Source organism: Polyodon spathula, chromosome 23 (genome assembly GCF_017654505.1).
Source record: "Polyodon spathula isolate WHYD16114869_AA chromosome 23, ASM1765450v1, whole genome shotgun sequence".
Taxonomy (NCBI): domain Eukaryota; kingdom Metazoa; phylum Chordata; class Actinopteri; order Acipenseriformes; family Polyodontidae; genus Polyodon; species Polyodon spathula.
In genome coordinates, this window is record NC_054556.1 from 19,203,475 (window position 1) to 19,224,658 (window position 21,184).

A 21,184-nucleotide genomic window follows, 5' to 3' on the forward strand; every position below is an offset into this window, starting at 1 on the left:
ACACACTGCCATTCAAATTTTTCACAAGATTCAGGTTTTCAATTCCCATTTCCTATATCCATTTTTGCATTCAATAACCCAACGCCCCTATTTGTCTCCCACCTCTCCTTTTTATAGTGATTTAGCCACCTATGTTCCATGCTTTTCTGAGGAGGAAATTCAACATGCAGAGTTAGCCTGAGTTGTCAATATTTAACACTTAGTCATTCCCTCCTTTATTCCAGTGACATCTCATTTATCAAAACCTGCATAGCACTAATCAGAGCAGACTTCACGAGTATTTTCAATGCCGCAGTGAAAGGGTTTTACGACTGCGAGTTACCCACAATTCATTGTACATTGCAACGTAGGCAGACAGAGACAGACAGTATGGCGGCCGTCTGAGTAATAAGATATCGATAGGGGTTTTTAAATATTTATAACACCGCTTAGGACAGTTGGTAGCATAAAAAGGCAACGATTTTACATTTTTATTCTGAGCATTTACTGGGCGTAAGGTAAGATATATTTTGTTTCCATTTTACATATTGTGCTAACAGTGAAAATTGAGACCAGCTTCATTTCGCCGGTCACTAGATGAGATATACAAACAAAAAAAAAAAAAAAAAAAAAAAAAAACAAACAGCTTGTTTCTGTAGAATATAGCGTTTATATATAATAAGTATATGCGGTTTATACATATTGACACATCCGTGTTTTGCCTATTTGAAGAACTAATGGAATTACATCTCCAGTCACTCGTTTAATTTTTACAACGTGAGGGTTACGAAGTGAAGACAACACTGGTTTTGAATTGTGGCACGTCTCGCATTGAAATCCTTATTTTAAATAGCGTACCAATTTGTTCTTGAGCAATGTTACTACACTGATTACGAGCATCAGAAATTGAAAAGAGCGAAGTAAATGCTTTGCACCGGTATACAGCACCGTACCTTGTTTTGGATCTGAAACAGTTTCTAATTAAGTAAATCGCATAGACACATTTCTTAATCCTTCCACGCCTGTTTAAAACAGAAACCCTGGATAAAATGAATGAAACGGTTCTGTTTTAGAGAGTGGACCCCCAGTCCAGAGTGTACAGGTGGCAGTTCTGCGGTTTTGAGGTTTAGTTTGTACTCGATAAGTCTCTCCCTGCACTACTGTCACTGAAAAATAAACACATTGCCACGAGATTTACAGTCTGTATTTTATTTGAAAATAACATATTGTACATAATCTCATATTACCATTTAATTTATATCATTATAAACATATTTGTTAATCTTCATGTTTTCAGTAGTTTCACAAATCGATGGATTGTTTATGTCCGATAAATAATATCGCTGTTCAAATCTAGTTTGTGTTTTTCTTTTTTTTTTTAATATGGAGTTTAAATCTAAAATATGTAAATGGTAAACAAGGTTAGCAACACTAAAATAACCTGGGAAAGTTTGTCTTGAAATGCTTCTAAATAGTAATCTGTGTTTTTTAAACATCCCAACAAGTACACACTTGACCACAAAGTAGTAATAACTGTATAAATTACACAACACGATTTTTTTTCTTATCCGCTAATAGCTTAGCAACTGGTGTGTTTTTGTAACTTTACTAAATTGTTGCATTTAAATGTCAGGTTCATGTATTAAGAAAGCAGCATTACTTATTTGCTAATTTACAAAAAAACATAAATAATCCCTTAAATTTAAAAGATTAGTCTGTGCATTGCCAGAGGCTCTGTTAGCAGCCATTTCTGAGTTTCTTTGTAAGCAAGAACAGACTTTTCCACAGCTAGCCAATCAGAAGTGATATGGGTGAGATGTAAACACATTTTAAAATATTTGTGTAGGTGCTAGGCTTGCGCAGTTCAGTTTTCAGAAACGTGCATGGCTCTCTAGAAATATACCCGGAGTGTCTTTCTAGCAACAGAACGAACATAGGAAATCTAAATGAATTAAAACCATTTGTCCAACAGACATAACGGCAAAAAGTAGTGAGGCAGCGTCACTGGCAAGGCTCACCGAGGAGTTTTTACATAACACATTAGGACGGTGGCTTTAATTTCATTATATTACACTGGTAAAATATATCTGATATGATGCAGTTGTTCAATGTAATTCACAGTCTGCTTGAACTGTGAAACATCCCGAATGAATTTAAAACAGTCTGTGTGTAACTGTTTTCTTTTCAACTTTCTTGATAATAGAACAGGTTTACCTTTGATTAATAGGTGTTTTATGGAACTGTGCTCCATGAAATTAGCTTTGAAGTAACACCTGACTGTGTGTCTACATCTTCTTTTGTTGATGTGCTCCAGAATGTCACATGACACCATTGTAATGTATCGAGTGTGCGGGAGGTACTTTTTATTTTGTCCAGCGGCTTTAGTCAGCGATCAGATGGTAAAAATAAACATTAGGGACCACATGTTTTTTGTATAGTTACTGTGTGTGAAACCTTGCATGTCAGGCTTGTTGTATTGGGTTTAGTTGGTTGGAGAGAAACTGTTAGGCTACTGAGTTTGAGCAAAGGATTGATCTACTTTACATATTGTTCGAATACTGTAGCTTATTTTTATAATCCCTGTAGTCGTCTTTCTTACTTTTATACTTTATACATTTTGAAGCAGAAAATAATTACTGTGCTGTCCCTGCCGACCCAACATTCCCCACCCAAACACACACCGGCTTTCAGCCTGCCACACTCCCTCACACAAGACTTGTTGTTCCGGGTGTAATACTTTTATATGTGGATCTTTTCTTTCCTCCAGGTAAAATGGCAAGTCCAAGGACAAGGCGAGTTCTTAAGGAGGTTCGCACTCAAGATGAGAACAGTGTAAGTGCCTTCACACTAGAATCTTGAACCTGTGAATGCCTGACACTTCTGGGACATTTCAGTTGACCTATAAAACTGGCTTATTATTTGGAGTGGTTCACACTGCTGTGTGACAGGATTCTTACTTCCATCTCGGATAGGGCATTTAAGCAGTGCTAACTAATGCTTTAAAAAACATGTTCTTCGCTTCGTTATAAACGTTAATTCAGAACGTGGAAGTCTTTCATTGACCACACAGTCAGCTGTTACCTGGTCTGATGACACATTTAGATGCACAAGGAGGCAGCAGCAGCAACTTAACATTTTGTTTTTGAAATATCTGCATATTCCAAATAAAATACAAGAGAATCCCCCAGGCCTTTGAATAGAAGGGGATTGATCCCAGTATGTGTGGTCTTGGTTCAGTTTTCAGTCCTGTATACACTATTATCTCTTTGGTTTCCCTGCAGCTGTGTTTCGAGTGTGGCGGGTTTAACCCCCAGTGGGTGAGTGTTACGTACGGAATCTGGATTTGTCTCGAGTGCTCGGGGAAGCACAGGGGCCTGGGCGTGCATCTCAGGTGAGGGGGCAGGCTTGTCTTGTTTTGCCTTTCAGAGGTATTAGATAAAATAAAGATGTACCTTTTCAAATTGACTGACAAATAGAATGGTTATCTGTTTTATTTGCTTATTTTTGTAATTGTTTTATCTGGCAGTCTTCATTTCCTGTTTTCTTATATTGTTTTATTTAGATTTTTGTATTATTATTATTATTATTATTATTGTTATTATTTGTTGTCGTTGTATAATTTGTATTACTTGTTGAATGACACTGCATGATTCTTTCTGTTATAACTGACATGTAAAGCGCATTGAGATACTGGGATATGAAAAATGCTGTATAAAAATAAAAGCAAAACATTGAAAATTAATGGAAGCTGTGCACTTGGATCTTCCAGCTTTGTGCGTTCGGTTACGATGGACAAGTGGAAGGATCTAGAGCTGGAGAAGATGAGAGCCGGGGGCAACGGCAAGTTTCGAATGTTCCTGGAGTCTCGGGATGACTACAATCCATGCTGGACGATGCAGGAGAAGTACAACAGCAAACCAGCAGCTCTGTTCAGGGACATGGTAACTCCTACAAGCTTTCAGTTACAAGCTAAAGGGACTGAACACTGGGTGCTGTTAAAGACCTCTGGCATATACAAGATGCCCCTGTCATTTATTAGCCCCCGCTGGAGATGAAACCCCTTGTGATAGGATAATGAAGGCAGTTGTGCGTACATGTCACACTTCACAGATTTCTACATGTGTGTGGAAAACCACTTATCCAAGTATCAGTCTTGATAGCCACATTATTTAGAATACATTATTGATATCAGGGTTTGGGGGTATGGTGAGGGTATCTGTCTGTCCCTTCATTCACACGTCTGTATGTCACTCTTACATTTTTGCATATGCTGATCAAATTGTCTCGGAACTCGTCATTCTTATTCTGTACATTGTGGTTTATCCTGGTCATCTTTTTCATCTATCGCCGTGTGGGGCGGTGTATGTTATTGATAAACCGATACTTGTTTGTATTGAAACATAACTAAATCCTGTCTGGTGCCAGTGAAAAGCAGGGACTGCTTTGTGCAGGCGAGTCATTTTTACAGCAGATGGCTTGTTTGTTTCTGTGTTTGTGTAAACCACCTGTTCAATCTGTATTGTTACTGCATGCAACGTTCAGTTCTTTTGTTAGTGGCCACATCCATGACGCTTGGTAAGAATCGACCCAAACCCTGAGCACTGTTCTGGTTGAAGCTGCTAAACTACCTGTTTCAATCATTTCTATGCACAATGCATACATTTCTCCAGAGGTTGTATGTGTTGCTGCTTGTAGTCCACCAAAGGGATGAATACATTTAATTTATACTTGGTATGAAGACATGTGTTTGCCTATCCTTAAATCTTTCAGCACTAACTTACTTTATATAGCAGTCTGAAGTTTCTTTCCTGGACCTGAGGTTTAAAGACACATTTTAAAACCAGATAAGTGTTGGAAGCCTTGCACACTTCAGCCATTCCCTATTGCATAACATGCCTCAGGTATTTCTTAATTGTTCCCACTGAAGTGCTCGGCATTTGTTCTTTCAAAACCTCATTTCCTCCACTTTTTTCCTGCAGGTTGCTACCTTAGCTGAGGGGAAAGAGTGGTCTGAAGAGACCTCCTCGGCTAACACCTGGGTGGCACCTCAAGCCAAGCCAGCCCTGCCGTCAGCTCATCGGTAAGGAGTAAGAGAGTGGGGCTTGTTTCAGTATAAAATAAAACATAATTGTTCAGCAAAACCTGATGCATTAAACTCCTTTGTTTATGTGGATCATCACTTTCATCTCTGGTACTCAATCCATCAATGGGAAGCATTGTACAGTTTAAAAGGTTACTCATCTTTCTGAAAATAAACTCACAGATATCGCCCACCTGCTCCAAATGTAAATGCTGATTGTTTGTTTCCCGCAGCAGTTCCGCAGGTCCACCCCAGAACTCTGCCTCCTCCTCGGATAAAGCCTTCGAAGACTGGTTGAGCGACGACATCAACTCCTACCAGAGGTAAGACCTGAAATATACTTGGCTAGTCTCTGAAGGTATAATAAAGACAGCTCTGCTCCATGATGCACACCAGCTTAGGCTATTTTAAACCAGGTGCCCCTCCTACATACCAATCTGGTATCGTGTTAGATGATTATGACGTCAGGAGCAGAGCATGCAGTAGCTGTAGCATTTCTATTTAATGCTGATTGTGCTACTGTATCGGATTACCTGTTGTATTAGACAGACACCAGCTTACAGGTCATATTACCTGCCCTGTAAATACCACAGGTAGATCAGTCATTTCCCTCATTGAACTGGCTGCTCTGATGTGTTCTATGTGTTTAAGAAAGGTGTTTCAGACAATTACTGGCTGAGTGCATTGGCTCATTTTCCTTTGTTTTTGTTGCTGTTTGGAAAGATTACATTATTTTCCTGTCCTCTGTGTCTCCTAAAACAATCCCCAATGTCTCTTTATAGTTAAACATATTATATATTGTTTTTGTACATGTTGTATATGTTCTTACTGATTTGTTAATTATTTTGTAAAATATTGAGTTAGCCTTGTAAATACCTCTATTAGTCTATTTAGCACTGTGTTTTTGGTGCAGTTCTAAACATGTAAGTTACATGGGAATGTCATAATTGTACTAATGTTAAGTCTTTGATTTGAATAAGAATTACTGCAGTTAATATATAGCCGCGCTCTGATGCATTCCATGCCTCTTTTTGTCATTCCTGTCATGAGTTTGTTGTATTACACGCTCCTATGGATAATGAGCACTGTTGTTAACACTACATTTACTTCACATAGAAACATACAGTACCTGAAACACACTATGGAGCACATGGGGGATTTTTAGATTTTGTTCAACGAAATATGTTTGAAAACTATTTAGTTTCAAATAAACTCTGCATTGCACACAAGGTACATGTGGTCCTCCTTTTGTATTGCTATCTGTACACAGTACCAGTACACACTATCCTTTGCAGGTCTAGTCTGTGTTCTATGATGTGTCTGGGAGCTGGTGTTTAATTGAAGCAGCTCGGAAGTGATCGGTTGTGAATCTCTCCGCAGTGGCGGGGGATACAGCGGTGGCGAGGAGAATCGCTATGTTGGTTTTGGCAACACTGTCACTCCACAGAAGAAAGAAGATGACTTTTTTAATAATGCCATGTCATCTATATACTCGGTAAGCAAATGAAGCAACACTCACAGATTCTCTGTTGGTGTCCTGGGGTAGTATGCATACAGTTATATAGAAGTGCATCTGGCACCATATATTTTTGATGGATCATGTGGTTGATGATCTAATACATGCATAGTCTTCTGCCTGGCCCAGCATAAGAGATTATTGGTATGGTGTGCTTTACCCTCCAGACAGATCGATGATGCATATATATTTTTTTAAATACCAATTTTTTCTTGTTTACAAACCGTTCCTTATGTTGCCAAAATACAAAGACGATGAGGTGAATCCATATGAGTTTGTGCAATGCAAGCTTTTACTATGACCTGGATTATAGAGGGAAAAGGCTTGTCTGTGACTAAGCTTACCATAAAAACCTGGATTCAAACCTGATCAGCTGGAGTCCTCTTTTCCCGTTACATTTGATTGACTTAATGTCTTAAAATATATGGCAAGGGGGATGTTGAAATTTAACAGCACAGTTGAAACTGGGAATTTATAGTAACCTAGTGTCCTGGGTCAGTTCACATATCTGTCTTGGCATTCGTCGATTAGAGTACGAAACGTGAGTTAAGAAACAAACATTGATTTTTCTTGACTGATCCTGCAAAGCGAGTCAGTTTCTCCTGTGAAGAGTTGAGGTAATATCTGGCGTAATTCTGTTTTTAAAAAGAGCTGACAGCTGGTGCTGAATAAACAGGTCAAATCCGTACACTAATCAATATGGATTGTTTGGATAATTAAACCAGTGCATGAAGAAACTGAACCAAATGAATAGTTCAAGTCTGTTTCTGAAGCACTCCACAGTTTGTACACGGACACCTGACTTCAAACCTGTCAAAGCAAAGCAACACTTTTAATACATTCCTTGTCATTATTGTGCTGTACATCTATCTTAAATCGTTACACAAGTCTCTGCTGCGGATGAAATCTCCTGTGAGTGGGATATAGTGGAGGCGGTCGTGCCTACGTATTGCATATATCTGGAGAACCATTTACCAGTCGTCATGAAACTTGGTATTAACAAGGGGGGTGGGGAAGGGGGTGTTCTCTCTTTTCATCCATATGTTTGTGTGTCATCTTTAGTTATATCTGGATAAGACACATATGTGTGTCAAACGTTACAGTTTTAGAGGGCTACCCCTTTTATAATTCTGTAGTGAGGAACTGCAGTTAAGAGGCTTTATGTGTTCCTCCTTCTGAAAATGCATGGGCTTGTGGAAAGGCATTCTGAGGCAACTGGGAGACCCAACCGTACTGACTTCTAGCTCATTTGACTCTATAAAATCATCCTGCGTTTTAAAGAGGGAGCACTATCTAGAGAAACGATTCTCTCTTCTCTGCGATGAAACCTGCTTTGGACGTTCTTTAGCACACGTTCAAAGCATTATTACCAAAATATTCCTTTATTTATTTAAACAAAAAAACTACACCAAAAACACTAAATGCCATGTCCATTTTTCAACAGGGTTGGAGCAGTTTTGCTGTTGGTGCAAGCAAATTTGCAACAGCTGCAAAAGAAAATGTAAGTAAGATAACAGTATGTTTGCTGTGTAGAAGCAATAAACAGTCCTCATTCCTTTTTATGTACCATATAAATAAATATGTACAGCTATTGCCAAAAGCATCATGTAATCCAAGAAACTACAAAATGATATCACAAAAGTGTACCGGCAACCATAATAGTATTTCATGTTAGATTTTGAAACATTAAGTTTGTGAAACTATGAAGCAGTGTGCATTTCAGTGTGTTAACATTATTCTGTAGGTTTCATTCTATAGAGTGATCCTAAACTTTTGGGCAGAGCTGTATTTGTTTAACAGCAGGTGGTTTGCTTTGTCTAGTGTACAGTACCAGGGTGTATAGAGTTGTGTATCTGTTCCTTTTGAAACATGCTCAAGTAAGAAAAACAAAACTGTTTTCTGAACACCTGTTGAGTCATTTGGTTTTGCAAAGGTTTCTTGATTTTAGATGTTCAAAGGTATATGGGTAGTTTCCCTATCTCCTATAAATATCTAGGTCTTTTCATGGCCAAAGAGAAACCAAATGGAGTAGCACTGCCTTGGAGCATGCTCGTGGTCTTCTGTTTTTTTTTTAAATGTTACTGTCAGTGGAACTGTAATTCAGCGACGGACTGTAGACCAGGGACTGAGTCCATTCCGCTGTGCTGGGAAGTGCTTGAGGCAGTGGGATTCTTCAGAGATTGATGTCCAGCTAGCGGAACACTGCGGGCAGTTCTTGGCAATAACACGATCATATGTTTGCATTTCAATGTAGTGTAACTTAATGCAGTATATTGTAACCCTTAGAGGGTTTAAATAGAAAAAAAAAAAAAAAAAAAGATTACTGCCCTAAAGTTACAAAGTGTAAAGTGTATTACAAGCAATGAGATACACAGTTATTGAAATGTGGTAGGTTTTTTTTTATGTTTGATCACCTGAGTGATTAACACCTGTATGGACACTATTCTGTACAATCTGCAGTTTATGTTGTACCCGAATTTCTCGCTAGCATCTAATTTTATGGTGGGAGGGGCATGTATTTTTACTTGTTTTTCCCTAAATGATTCCATGAACATTTTTTTTTTTAATCTATCCTGCAGACCACAAAACTTGCAAGTCAGGCGACTCAAAAGGTAATGTAACTTTCTTTTTCACCTGTGTTTGTGTTAGATTTTTATTGCCCTTAGTCAGGTGGACAGATGTGTCAGCTGAAGAAGGCAATCACCCAGATGTCTGTCTACTTGACTTAGGGGCTGATTTGATTAACCTATACATCCTTACAAAGAGCATTTTTTAGCCCTGGGTTACCCCAGATTACCCCTTAAAATAAGTGGTTGATGTAATGCAGTTCCACTGTACAGTAGGGTGTTCAAATCAATCAGTAGTTGTGTTTTTTGAATGATAGTTTTCTTGTTAGTGCTTTCATAAGAAACATTTTCCCAAAGCTTCAACTCAGGAGTTATGTAAAGCAGCACACAAGAACTGTTTTTTATGCATATCAGACTTTTATTTTATTAATCTAAACTGTCTTTAAAAAACACGTTCATTATTACTAAATGATTAGGTCAAGCTTTGTGATTTTGTGTGACTGAGTTGTGTATTTAAAGTTTAATGATGAAGCTATATGAAGTCCTTGTGCATTGATGTTTTGGCATGATCTGTTTCTCACTGGAATGCCAGCATATCTTTTTCTAATCTGTTTACCCCGGGTCAGCTTTCTGTACATGCAGCTCTTTTGCTGACATGCTCCTTTTGCCTTTTTCTGCAACCTTTCTCCTGGATTAAGTTTGGGGGCTATAGGCCACCTCTGGAGACGGTAAAGAAGCTATGTTTCGCTGTGCATGCCTCGTTTGTTCTCCTGTTTGCTTGTTTGTTTTTTTAAAGTCAAACCATTTCCCGAGGCTAATTTGTTAATACCTTGTTTTCACAATATTTTTTAAACAATGCATTGGAAATTGTTGACTGACCCCCCCTCTGTCTCTCTCTTGTAATGTCTATCTGCTATTCACTGATCTGAATAAATGAGGGGTTGAGTTCAGGCCTGTGCTTTTTGAAGAGGTAAAGCAGGCCTCCTGGTCATGTCCCATGCGTCTAAACTCAACAGAGGGATCGGAATAGTTTTACATTACCGATAATGAGTTGGCTGTACAATACTGCTGCTTTCTTGAGCTGTTTCAGAGGGCTGTAGTTTGGCAATATACATGATTGCAGAGCCTAAAAAGCCTAAAGTTGCTGTAGTTGCTCATTGTTATGTTTTATCTATATATCACACTCCCAGAGCCAGATTTAAATACACATATCTCTGTTTATGTAAAGATTGGAAAATAATAACCTGTTCTCACAGTATTTAATTTTCTCTTGATTTAATTAATTTCTATGGAAGAATTCTTGATAATCATAAGTCTGTAAACGTTTAAACAACACTTGGTAATCTTGGGCGGCATACTATTTTACTAAATTTACTGCTTATCAGGACCTGACATTTGAATAGTATATTGATTGCCGTTGAATACTGCATGTGGAAATCAGTGAAAATGTGAAATAAATAATACAAATACATAGGACTATACATAAATCAAGTTGACTTTTTTATTGGAAACACGACAGTTTAAACTGTAAACAACAAAATTCAGTTGTTTTATTAGTTAAATTCAGATTTACAGTTACAAAGATAAACCAAATAAGCCTCTGCTCTCCAAAGGTTTTTGTTTTCTTCCTGTATGCAAACTACTTGTACTTGAACAGATTCTGTGTTAAATAAATTCTGATGTCTCTGTCTGCAGTCTGGCTCTGGGATTAAAAAAAAACAAAAAACGAACATAGTGGTCTGTTGGGATGTCTTAAATGCAGTACAGCACTTCCAACTGAATTTCGTGTCCCATTAGCCTGAGGGGAATATTAAATACTTTACTTACCAACTAACAGTGTGTGCTGCACACTGCCTCCCCTCTCCCTGCTGCATTGTAACACCATGTGGCTTGCTTGTAGATGTGCAACTGTGTTCTGGTCGGCTTTGCAATCTATGACGCTGCAGTAGTTGGAAAATCCAGTAGACTGAATGTAAGCCACTGTCTAAAGAGAGCTCTGTAACTTCACTCCATTTATCTTGGGAGATAGTAAGGGTGTAAGAATTAAGGTGCACTCCCTGCTAGTGGATATGAATAGAGGCCATCAGTGCAGGTACATCAGGTTATTTTGTCTTGTAAAATCAATCTTCTTTTCTTAGCATACATTTTGTTTTGCCCCCCGCGGATATATTTATAAATGTTGAAAACACACATCACGAATTCAACGTTTTAAAATCGGTTTATAAAAACATTATCGTTCACAATTTAAATCAGAAAAAATAAATCTAGGTTTTCACAAAATAAAATGTGTTTTGCCAGCTAAATCTGAAGCTAACATGCAAATGAGCCACCACTCATTCAGTCTGGTTTGGCATTGTATGCTGCAGAGCTGTGCTTGCATGCCGAGAGCAACCCCCCCCCCCCCCGCCTCCTCTGCATAGAGCCAAAAGAAAATGTACAAATTTCAAGACACTTTCAAAAGAATTTGTTTAACATTTGTGTCTTTAGCTAAATCTGTCCTTTTTTTTGGTTAAATGTTAAACCTGCATAATTGGAAAAGGCCATTTTGTTTTTGTTCCCCGCAGTTATTTTTTCATGATTAAAACATATTTTTACACTTGTTAAGCCAAATCACTGGAAATTCAGCGTTTTAAAAGTACAATTTGCATGACTTTCAGCTACAGTTTAAGGTTCAGAAAACCGAGCCACATTCGTAGGTGTAAAAAACAAAATGTGCACTTTGCCGTTTATAATTCTGAATCCTAATCAGTGATTTGACCAAATGTGGGCCACATTTGACAACACAGGTCTGAACTTTAGGCTTGAAGTATGTGCCAAAAACTGACCAGGGATAAGAGTTGCTTAACCTAACAGCGACGCCTTCCTTTGTCACAATTTACATTAAATCCGGGGGAAAAAACACCTGTTAAAATAGTACTGCTTTTTTTTTTTTTGTTTTGTTTTTACACTTGTTGCCCCATACATGGAATCTGCCATTTCGGCTCTGTTCACTGCAGTTTCACTGTCACTAGCCACTTCAAACATAATTTCTCCGGTTCTACAAGTCCCAGAGTGATTGCAAATGGCTCATTTGAAAGGTAAGAACTTGGATGAATTATGTGACCTACAGCACAGGAATAGGTTGGGTACCAGGAATGGATTTGTACTGTATCAAGAACCTGTTCACTATTATACTCGCAGTAAGTCAGGATCTTCAATCACATTTAAAAAAAGTGGGACTTAAAAATACCTGCATTGATGGCTTTCATTTATCTGTAACTACTAAACATGCAATAGTGCTAGATTATATAAATGCTAAAAGAAAAGGCTTTCTCAATGTCTTTTTTTGTAATCAGGCCTGTCAAGAGCAATGCTATGTGGCTATCCCAGAGTCTGCTGCGTTTTCTTTTAAAGAACTGCTTCCAGTCATTGTTTAGTAGCTTAGCTGTGGAAGGTGTACAGAGCTTGAAGTCCTGCACAGCTGAATCGGCGTGGCAGTCTGTCCGTGAACTCTATGTGCCTGCCTGTTCTATGTATGTGTATGTACGCAGACACCCCAGTTGTTGTCTTTGCTAGGAAGTCAAGGTTGGAATTGCTTTAAACCTCTGTTTTGGATGCTTTGTGGCAGAGCAATGCCTGGCATAGAAAATGTTGCTTACGATTTTGAATAAAATTCTGACTTTTTTTTTTCTTATTCTGACTAGGCGACAGAGTTAGGTCAGACTATTAATGAAAATGTTATCAAACCTACACATGAAAAGGTAAAGGTGGATCTAAGTGTAGACAATATAATGGTAACTAATCACCTGGTAAGGTTGGGGTACTGGTATTATCAGGGCATGTAAACAAGAACAGGCCATCCTTAAAGTGTACAAAATATTCCAGTAAATCTTACCCAGTATGCATTGCCATCATGTATTAGATCTCACATTTTCCTATATGAAAGATGCAGGCATTACGGTTAAAGGTGAATATAATGTTTTTATTCTATTTGTTTTTGTTCAGAAGTGAAGTTAAAATGTTGATCGCTCCACGTAGAGACTTCATTTTCACCCCTCCCGTTCTATTATATGAAAACAGGAAAAGCAGTGATAGGGAGAGGCAGTCCAAATCTGTGAGGAAATATGAAAAAACTGCAGAAATGTTAAGTAGATATCTATGGAGAGCCCTGCGAAGCATCTTGTGTGTTTAGCATTTGTATTAATAATGGCTTATGAAAAAGGAAATCAAGTAAACATAATCAACTCAAACAATTTATTGGATAAATACTTCCAATTTAATATATGAAGTGTTTTTGTCAGTAAAATCTTTAGCAAACCAAAACATCACATCACTTGAGACTTCTTATTGAGCCACATTTTCAAAGCCTTAACTCCAGTCTTTAATGAACTCCTGCAATCTGTTAATTTAAAAAAACTGGAACCAAACAGCCACGTTATATATTGCAGGTCACTTTAGCAGTCTGTTTATGATAATGATGTAGCTGCAGAATACTGTGAATCTCTGGAAGACTCAGCCTCTGAATTCCGTTATCTGCAGATTTGGACTGCCTCTATCGACAGGTCACAGGGAAGGCAATGTGTAAAGTTTATTAAGCTTGAGTTCTTGTAAAGGAAATACATAGCAGGCAGTTAGAGTGTTTTGAGTTTTCTATTCTTGAAAAATAGTCCCTAGTATAAAAACTTGATTCGGAATTGTTTTTCAATGTACAAAAATAAAAGAACCTCTCCCATGTTTTCAGTGTTGAGAGGGCAGCATTGAAAATAGTGCGTAATACATTTGCCAGTTTTGTTGTTTACTAACAGATATAAAAATAGAAAACCATTAGATATCAAAGACGTATAGCATAATGTGGGCATCTTTGCACTCGGTAAGATTTTCTGTAATTTTTTTGTTAGCTCTAAGACTTTTTTAAATTGTTGGTTTTCTGTAACCCCACTCTGTCATTGAGAGATTTAAAAAATATATTAATTCTGCTCAACAATGTTTTGAAAATAAATATGAAAAATGTAATTGCTATAAGAAATATTCATAGTGCTGGATGAAGGTTAAAGGGAAGGACAGGTTATAGCAAACCAACACTTGTTATGGTGATGCAGTCCCATTCTGATACCCGCTAATCAAAAACAACCTACTAACTGTCTTGGGCAATTGCTTCTTTTAAATCACCAGTCATTTATAGTGCAGTTAGTTGGGTAGTAATAAATCTGATTTTGGGGACATTTATTACATAATTAAATGTACATTAGGGGTGAGATGCACTGTACTGCTTGTGCAATGACTGGCAAAGTGAAACGTCTGCATTCTCACTGCTGCAGTCAGTGCGGTACAGTAGCAAGCAGGGACAGATTCACATGCTGATACTCATATGTTTTCTGATTCTAGCACATTCAGCCAACTGCTTTACAAATTGACTAAGTAATGTACTAAAGATGTGTTTGGTGTCCCCCCCCCCCCCCCCAGTATGAATATTTTCCAAAGTACTAGAATAATAACTCACCCAAAATGTCTGTTTTTTCATTAAACATTGTCTATGGTGCACTTCTTAAAATAAAAGCAAGCACTGCTTTTTCTAAAGAGCAGTTTAAAAACACCTTATCTGTCATAACCTTAAATGTAATGTACACTGTCAGTCTCTTTTTGCTCACCTAATAGTAACTGTTTCACTTGACCAGGTAAAAGAGGGCAAGATATTAGATGATGTTACGAGTGGTGTCGGCCTGCTGGCTAGCAAGGTATGAGGTGTTTCCACACCAAGACTGGACACCCCGAGCCAGCCTCCATATTCAAAGAAACCCAGCTGGGGAGAGGGTTGAGTCTTCTCTTAAAGATGTAGCGCCCCTTAGGAATAGCTTTATGTGATGTGATGTCTTGTTATAAGTATGAGCAGTAGTAAAGATTGCTGTGTATCATCACTTACTGTACTCCAAACCCCACCAAAAGCATAGGGAAAGGTTTACCTTGTTTGATGTGGAGGCTGGCTAGGGTACATGGTGTATGTTTGTCTTTTCAAAAGTATTAATGGTTGTATTTCTTGATTTATTTTGCTGCCTTGGATGTTGAAATTGTGGTAAGTATCTATTTCTACTGTAGGCAAACATACTGCTATACTGTAATTATTAGCAGTTGACCTCTATAGTTTATATATACAGATGTTAGAAGGGCTTTGAATGATTGCTTTCTTCTTGTATGTCCAGTGGATCTAGCCATGATGACTTGGAGTTTACACATGCGGTTTTGTGTGGTACTGACATACATGTTCATTAAAGTCCTCTTATTTAGGGTGTTCACAAAGTTGTTTGGTCTACATGGCTTAAGCTTCTTATAGTTTTATCTTAATGATTTTTAAAGTTTATGGATGATCTGCCTGCACGTGAAGAAAATGATACTTGCAGACATTAGCTGCAACGTTTTGTCTGCTGGTATTGCTTATCATAGTCGGCATGCACAATGAAACTTCACTTCAAATTCAACACAACATCCATGATGACTGTTCCATTTCAAGTGGAACGGAATGGGGAAGGTAGAGATCCACTTTGACTAATGCGGTGTGCATATGCTTTGGGAACTTGTGAACATCCTGCTTGTCGACTGAAATGTACAGCATTGATTTAAAGAGTGATGCCCTGTGCTGCTGTTGAGATTTCTCTCTTCATATTGTTTAAGGTCCAGGGTGTTGGCACTAAAGGCTGGAAGGATATGACCACTTTTTTCTCAGGCAAACCAGAGGACTCATCTGATGGGTAATGGCTTTACTTACAATAGTCTGCTGTGATTTTTTTTTTTTAGCATAACTCCAGCTTAGTGTCACATTCAAATCTATATGTGCCTTGAATTAGTCAACTAACACTTACTGTTTAGCTATTCATTGAATGTTTAAACTAAACTTCAAGACAATAGCCAATAATGATACTTAAAAAAAAAAAAAAAAAAAAAAGTCCTTCCACTAACACACTGGGGCTGCCATCAGCAGTCTAATTTGCAACATGATGTTATACAATAAAAGTGACGCATCGACAACTCTTTTTGTGATTGCCATTTATAAATAAATTTGCCTTCCTTCAATGTTTAAGTTGCCTCCAGCATAATTCGCTTTGAGTACTTTCCTCCATCAGAGATTCCTAAGTGGGCTGACTGTCTCTGTCTATACCATGTGGTGAAACTTGCACAGGCTTAGGCTTTATTCGAACGTACTGTATGTTCAGTATGGCATTCAGAGGAATAAAAAAAATTGTGTAATTTTCAGACTGCCTTTTTGTATTTTGCATTTTTTTTTCTTATTGCCAGGCATGGTATGGGAGACAACTATCAGAACGTGGGCTCCGATGGTGCTTACCAGAACAACACTGCGGCCTCTGACCCGGATTTTTGGGACAGCTTCGCCTCCAAGAACAAGAAGAGTCCGAGCAGCGACAGCTGGACCTGTGCAGACATCAACTCTGCAGCGGAGAAGAAGAGCTCTGACAGCTGGGACAACGGGGGCTCGGAGACCGTGTCTAACAACAAGCACAGCACCGGCGAGAGCTGGGAGGTCTGGGATAACAACTGGGAGAGTGCCGGGAACGGCAAGAGCAAGAAATCCTCCAAGAAGAGCAGCAAACCTGCTGTAGACGACGGCTGGGACAACCCCACCTGGTAGCTTGCTCTCCCTATCTCATCATCTAGATATTACGTGGTGTTATCAAAGAGGACAGTTGCATAACCTCACTTTCCATCGTCTGTACTGTGTGCTGGCAAGTGCATTTATTTATAAACTGTGGGGAGGTTTTTTTTTTTTAAGTCTTTAATAATGAGTAGTGGGTGATCAGTCATTTTTCTTCCATGCCCCTCCCTTAATTATTTAAAACTGATCTTTTTACGTTTCCATTCTGCCTATCAAACTCAGTGACTTTTGCATGTTTTATTTTATTCTATAGTAGGATACAAAATCAAGAAATGTCTATGCATTCTTAGGTGAAACTGCCAGTAGACAAACTAATTCCTTCACTGATGAAGGCACTGGCTGAAATGTTACTATCTGTATTATTAGTTAAGAATCTACGATGGCATGTTTGAAGGTGTGGATAAACTATGTGCATTCTTGCAGGACCTCTGGTCAGACATGAATAATACTTTAGTGATAATGACAGCATTCAAATCTTTGGCTGTATTCACTAAGCAATTATCCCACAGTTTAAAAAAGAAAAAAAAATGAAGCAACAGACTGATACTATAAATAAACAATTCCACAAGTTCTTAATGCACCTTAGTGTTTATTTGCTAGTTCTGCAGCATAAGCCTAATTGTGAATATGCACACTTGTATTTTATTTCCATCACAACTGTCTGCAATGCAAACTTGTAGCTGGCTTTTTTTTTTAACTTCCTGTTTAGTGGAACCTATTCCATTCTTTTGTTCATATACTGTTTCCCCTTTGTAGCGCTAAGAACAGGAGCCATAGCTTTGAGACCATGCTATTTGTGATCTTATAATGAGAATGAAAGGGCAAGTGGAACAGAAGTATGGGGCTAGTGGGAGCCACGACCATGCTGCTTGACAAAGGGGGAGCACAGTATTTTAAATCTAAATTTCCTGCCCTTGGTTAGCTATTTCTCAAGTTAGAAAATGAAGCAGTTCTCTCCTCTGTGTGTGTGTCTGCATGTTTTGGAGTCCTCTGTTTCCAATATCACTGCTACGTGCTGTGCTGTCCAGCACCCAGTGCACTGGGGAGTCTAATACCTGGGGACCAGCATGAGAGGGTGGCTTTTTAAAAGCTTATGTTTTGAAGTGAATATGGTAGGCTTAAGAAAATTAGATATTTTTAAAACTGAAATCAAAGCTTTGGTTTAGCAATGGGTATGTTAATATAAAAGAAAGTAGGAGTTATCATCAGTAAAGCTGTTGTGTTTTATTGTTTCATTTAGTTTATGTGAAGTTGTATAATCAATTTTCAGTATATGGGTTTCCTTTTTTATTCATTGCAGAATCAAGTAAGTCATTAGAGTGAAGTGCATTCGTAATAAGTCAGATTTTTATGTTCAGCAGCAGTGAATGCATATGCTTTAGTTTAATCTCAGTGTAGTTCAAATTTGACTTTGGAGATTATTGACTGTTACAGGACAGCTAGATTTAATTTTAATTGTGTAAATCAATTATTGGTTCACTGGTGTCTGTTTGTGTGCCTATGTGTAGTACTTGATATTTCTGAAATGTGTATTGGTTTTAAAATAAATACTGATTTCACAATTTGTGGCATAATAATGATGATATAATAATAATAATAATAATATGGGGTTTCCCCAAGTTAATATCCAAATTGCAATTGATAATTACTTCAATGCTATCTGCATTCGTAAAGAATTGCACAGGAATTGATGTAAAAAATATCGATGTGTGTGGTTATTGTCCTTGGAATATTACTAAATGACATAGCACTCAGAATATAAGCTAAGGATCGCAGGGCTCGCCTTTGGCACACGCTCACCTGTAACAATCCCCTATCACAAGCCTGCATCTCCTCTGAGGTTAAATGTTTCCGATGTGCCAAGTTCAGAGATTTTTTACATGCATGTGCATTGCTCTGTTTAAAAGCATGGTTGTCAGCTGCAAATTACAGACTCGGAGGGGAAAAAAAAGTGATCCCTAGCAGATTGAGTAGAGTGATTATTTTTGTATTGGATGTAAATTGGTTGTGTTTTCATCAGAAGTAGCAGTGTATGTGAATAGCTTACAAGTGAATCGTTTAGTAAAAGCCGAGTAACGAATCTGAAACTAGAAGCTGGTAGTGATATCCCCACTCTACCGTACAAGCAGAACAAATAACAAAAGACACTGATTGTACGAAAAGAAACAGTGAATATTTTCAACAGAAATACCCTCCACACTGGAGAGATTCTGCAAAGCCGCAGAATCAGGATTTGCTTAGACCATGATTTCATTTTTCAAAGACTTGACTTCCCAAAAGCATATCCCCAAAAATGGATGTGTTCAGTAGATGAATTCCGTTTAGTTATAATAAAGATTGTCATGTTTTATAGATTGATGTGTTCTGTAAAGACAGGTGGCCTTAATACAGGTTTTAATACCCTAGGGACTTAAAATTATATCATTATGTCATATACAAGTTGTATAGTATGTGGTATTTGTATGCTGCATTTTCATGTATTTTCAAAGTAGATTAAAAGTAGATTGTTTTAGTGTTTTAAGCCTGCCTCTTTTCCCTGTCATTGTTTGCAATGGTTTGTGTGTCTGTGCAGGACTTTACCAGGTCATGAACCGGTTCACTGCTGCATTTAACCATGTGGTCCAAATAGCACATTTATGATCAGTACACTTTTTTAATGTGTTTAAAAAGAAGTGATTTATTGTTTTTTGCATTGTAGTCTACTTTTTCAGTAAATTCTTAGTTCATGTTTTATTTTTACTTGCGCTCAAAGTTTTTTTTTTCATGTTTAAGTTTTGCTGGGACAAACGTTTTTCCACATTGAATACAGCACTACCTCTTATGTTGATATTTGAATTCAAATCCACAGCAATGAATTGCTGAAAACTATTTGTGAAAGACCCTTGCATGTATATAATCAAGCACTTTTAATTACAACATAACCTAACAACGAGTTAATGGAATCCAGCAAAGAACTATTCATTCATTTTAAAATTGACTGAAAAAAAGAAAATATATTTGTACGATATTAAAGAATCCTCCTAATGAACACTGATTCTGATCAAACAAACAGCAGCACACAGAATGGGTCTTTCATGCACTTATTTGCACAATACCTTTTTGAAGCAGTTGTTTTCAATGAAATACATGCCAAGCAGTATTGAATATTTAAATATTTGTCCCAGCACTTAAAAAAAAAAAAATGCTTTTGTTAGATTTCCAAAAGGCTGTTCTTGTAAAATGTTGTTATCTTTTTTGAAACTGAGTTTCCTCTCTGCCTTTCATTCCTCCCCGCTTAACCATCATACATTCCATAGTTGTCAGGGAAACTTGTTCTCAGTATTTCTGTGCAATATTCATCAGCATGAGTAAATGGAGCTGTGCCCACTCATCTCTACCATACAGGGCAGCAGCCAACCAACAAACCAGTGGCGTCAGTCTTACGAATTCTGTAATGAGTGTGCTACATGTGTACCAGAGAATGGTGTTAGATCTCTTGCTGTGTAATCTTGTTTGGAAAAAAAAAAACCTAATAAAACAAGTAAAAGTGTGTTAAGGTTTGACTTTTTCAAAGCAATGTGGGGAGGAAAGTCAGGCATCTCTGCAGTTTGATAGATAGGTAGAGATGTGTGTGTGTGTGTGTGTGTGTATATATATATATATATATATATATATATATATATATATATTATATTACTATATTTTTAGTTAAACCTGAAAAATGATTTTGATTAACCTTGCTTTGGAATTATACATTTCTAAAGAACTCCATATGAAACTGTTATAGAAAACATTTTATAGGCATGGTGGACGGGAATCATAAAGTTTAACAAAAGCATGGTAAAGCAAATGCATGCATTTAAATTGGCAAATTATAGCGTAATGCAGTGTAACCATGGGAAAGGCATGGGGAAACTACAAAATTAGTGAAAGTTTGAAAATGTACATTTGGTGTAAAGTACTGGCAGGTCAACACTAAGTCACAGTGCCAGTGTAGTTGCAAAGCTGTATGCAAATGACCATGTGCCAGGCCACAGTAGAATTATAAAAGTATGCTTTCATTTTCATGAGGGAGCATTTACAGTATGTAGCACCAATATATGGTTACTTTAGATTTATCTATTTTTTTAGGAATAGGTGTTTTTATTGATGCTTTATTTATTTGTATTCTTTTGAAACCATTTCTCACAAAAAAAAAAACCCATAGGCTCAAACCAAACATGTTGAGATTTATAAAGGAAAAACCAAAAGAAAACAAATGCGGGGTTTCCTTACATACTGAAAGTTTCCTTGCGTATTGTAAATGCTGATATCTTCCCAGCCACAAGGGGAGACAACACTGAAGACTGGAATAGCAGTGCTGTCAATTCAGTGTAAATGCCTTACAGATTCAAGCAGCTGAAGGTAGGTATAAACCTCTT

At 37.6% G+C, this 21,184-nt stretch overlaps 1 protein-coding gene across 10 annotated transcripts; it reads left to right on the forward strand.

Moving 5' to 3' along the window:
• The first annotated feature begins 327 nt into the window (after positions 1-327).
• Positions 328-20,313, forward strand: arfgap1 (ADP-ribosylation factor GTPase activating protein 1). Of its 10 annotated transcripts, none has more exons than XM_041224593.1 (14): positions 328-497; positions 2,747-2,811; positions 3,261-3,370; positions 3,749-3,920; positions 4,959-5,059; positions 5,296-5,382; positions 6,440-6,554; positions 8,020-8,076; positions 9,155-9,187; positions 9,841-9,870; positions 12,826-12,882; positions 14,797-14,856; positions 15,788-15,864; positions 16,409-20,313. In XM_041224593.1, the coding sequence occupies exons 2-14, from the start codon at positions 2,752-2,754 to the stop codon at positions 16,758-16,760; spliced, it is 1,311 nt and encodes a 436-aa protein (XP_041080527.1). In that variant the 5' UTR covers positions 328-497; positions 2,747-2,751; the 3' UTR covers positions 16,761-20,313. The 10 variants fall into 10 exon arrangements, with proteins under 10 accessions (XP_041080527.1, XP_041080529.1, XP_041080535.1 ...); XM_041224592.1 differs by having other exon boundaries at positions 329-497; positions 5,293-5,382; XM_041224595.1 differs by lacking the exon at positions 14,797-14,856 and having other exon boundaries at positions 5,293-5,382; positions 15,794-15,864.
• The last annotated feature ends 871 nt before the right edge of the window (positions 20,314-21,184 follow it).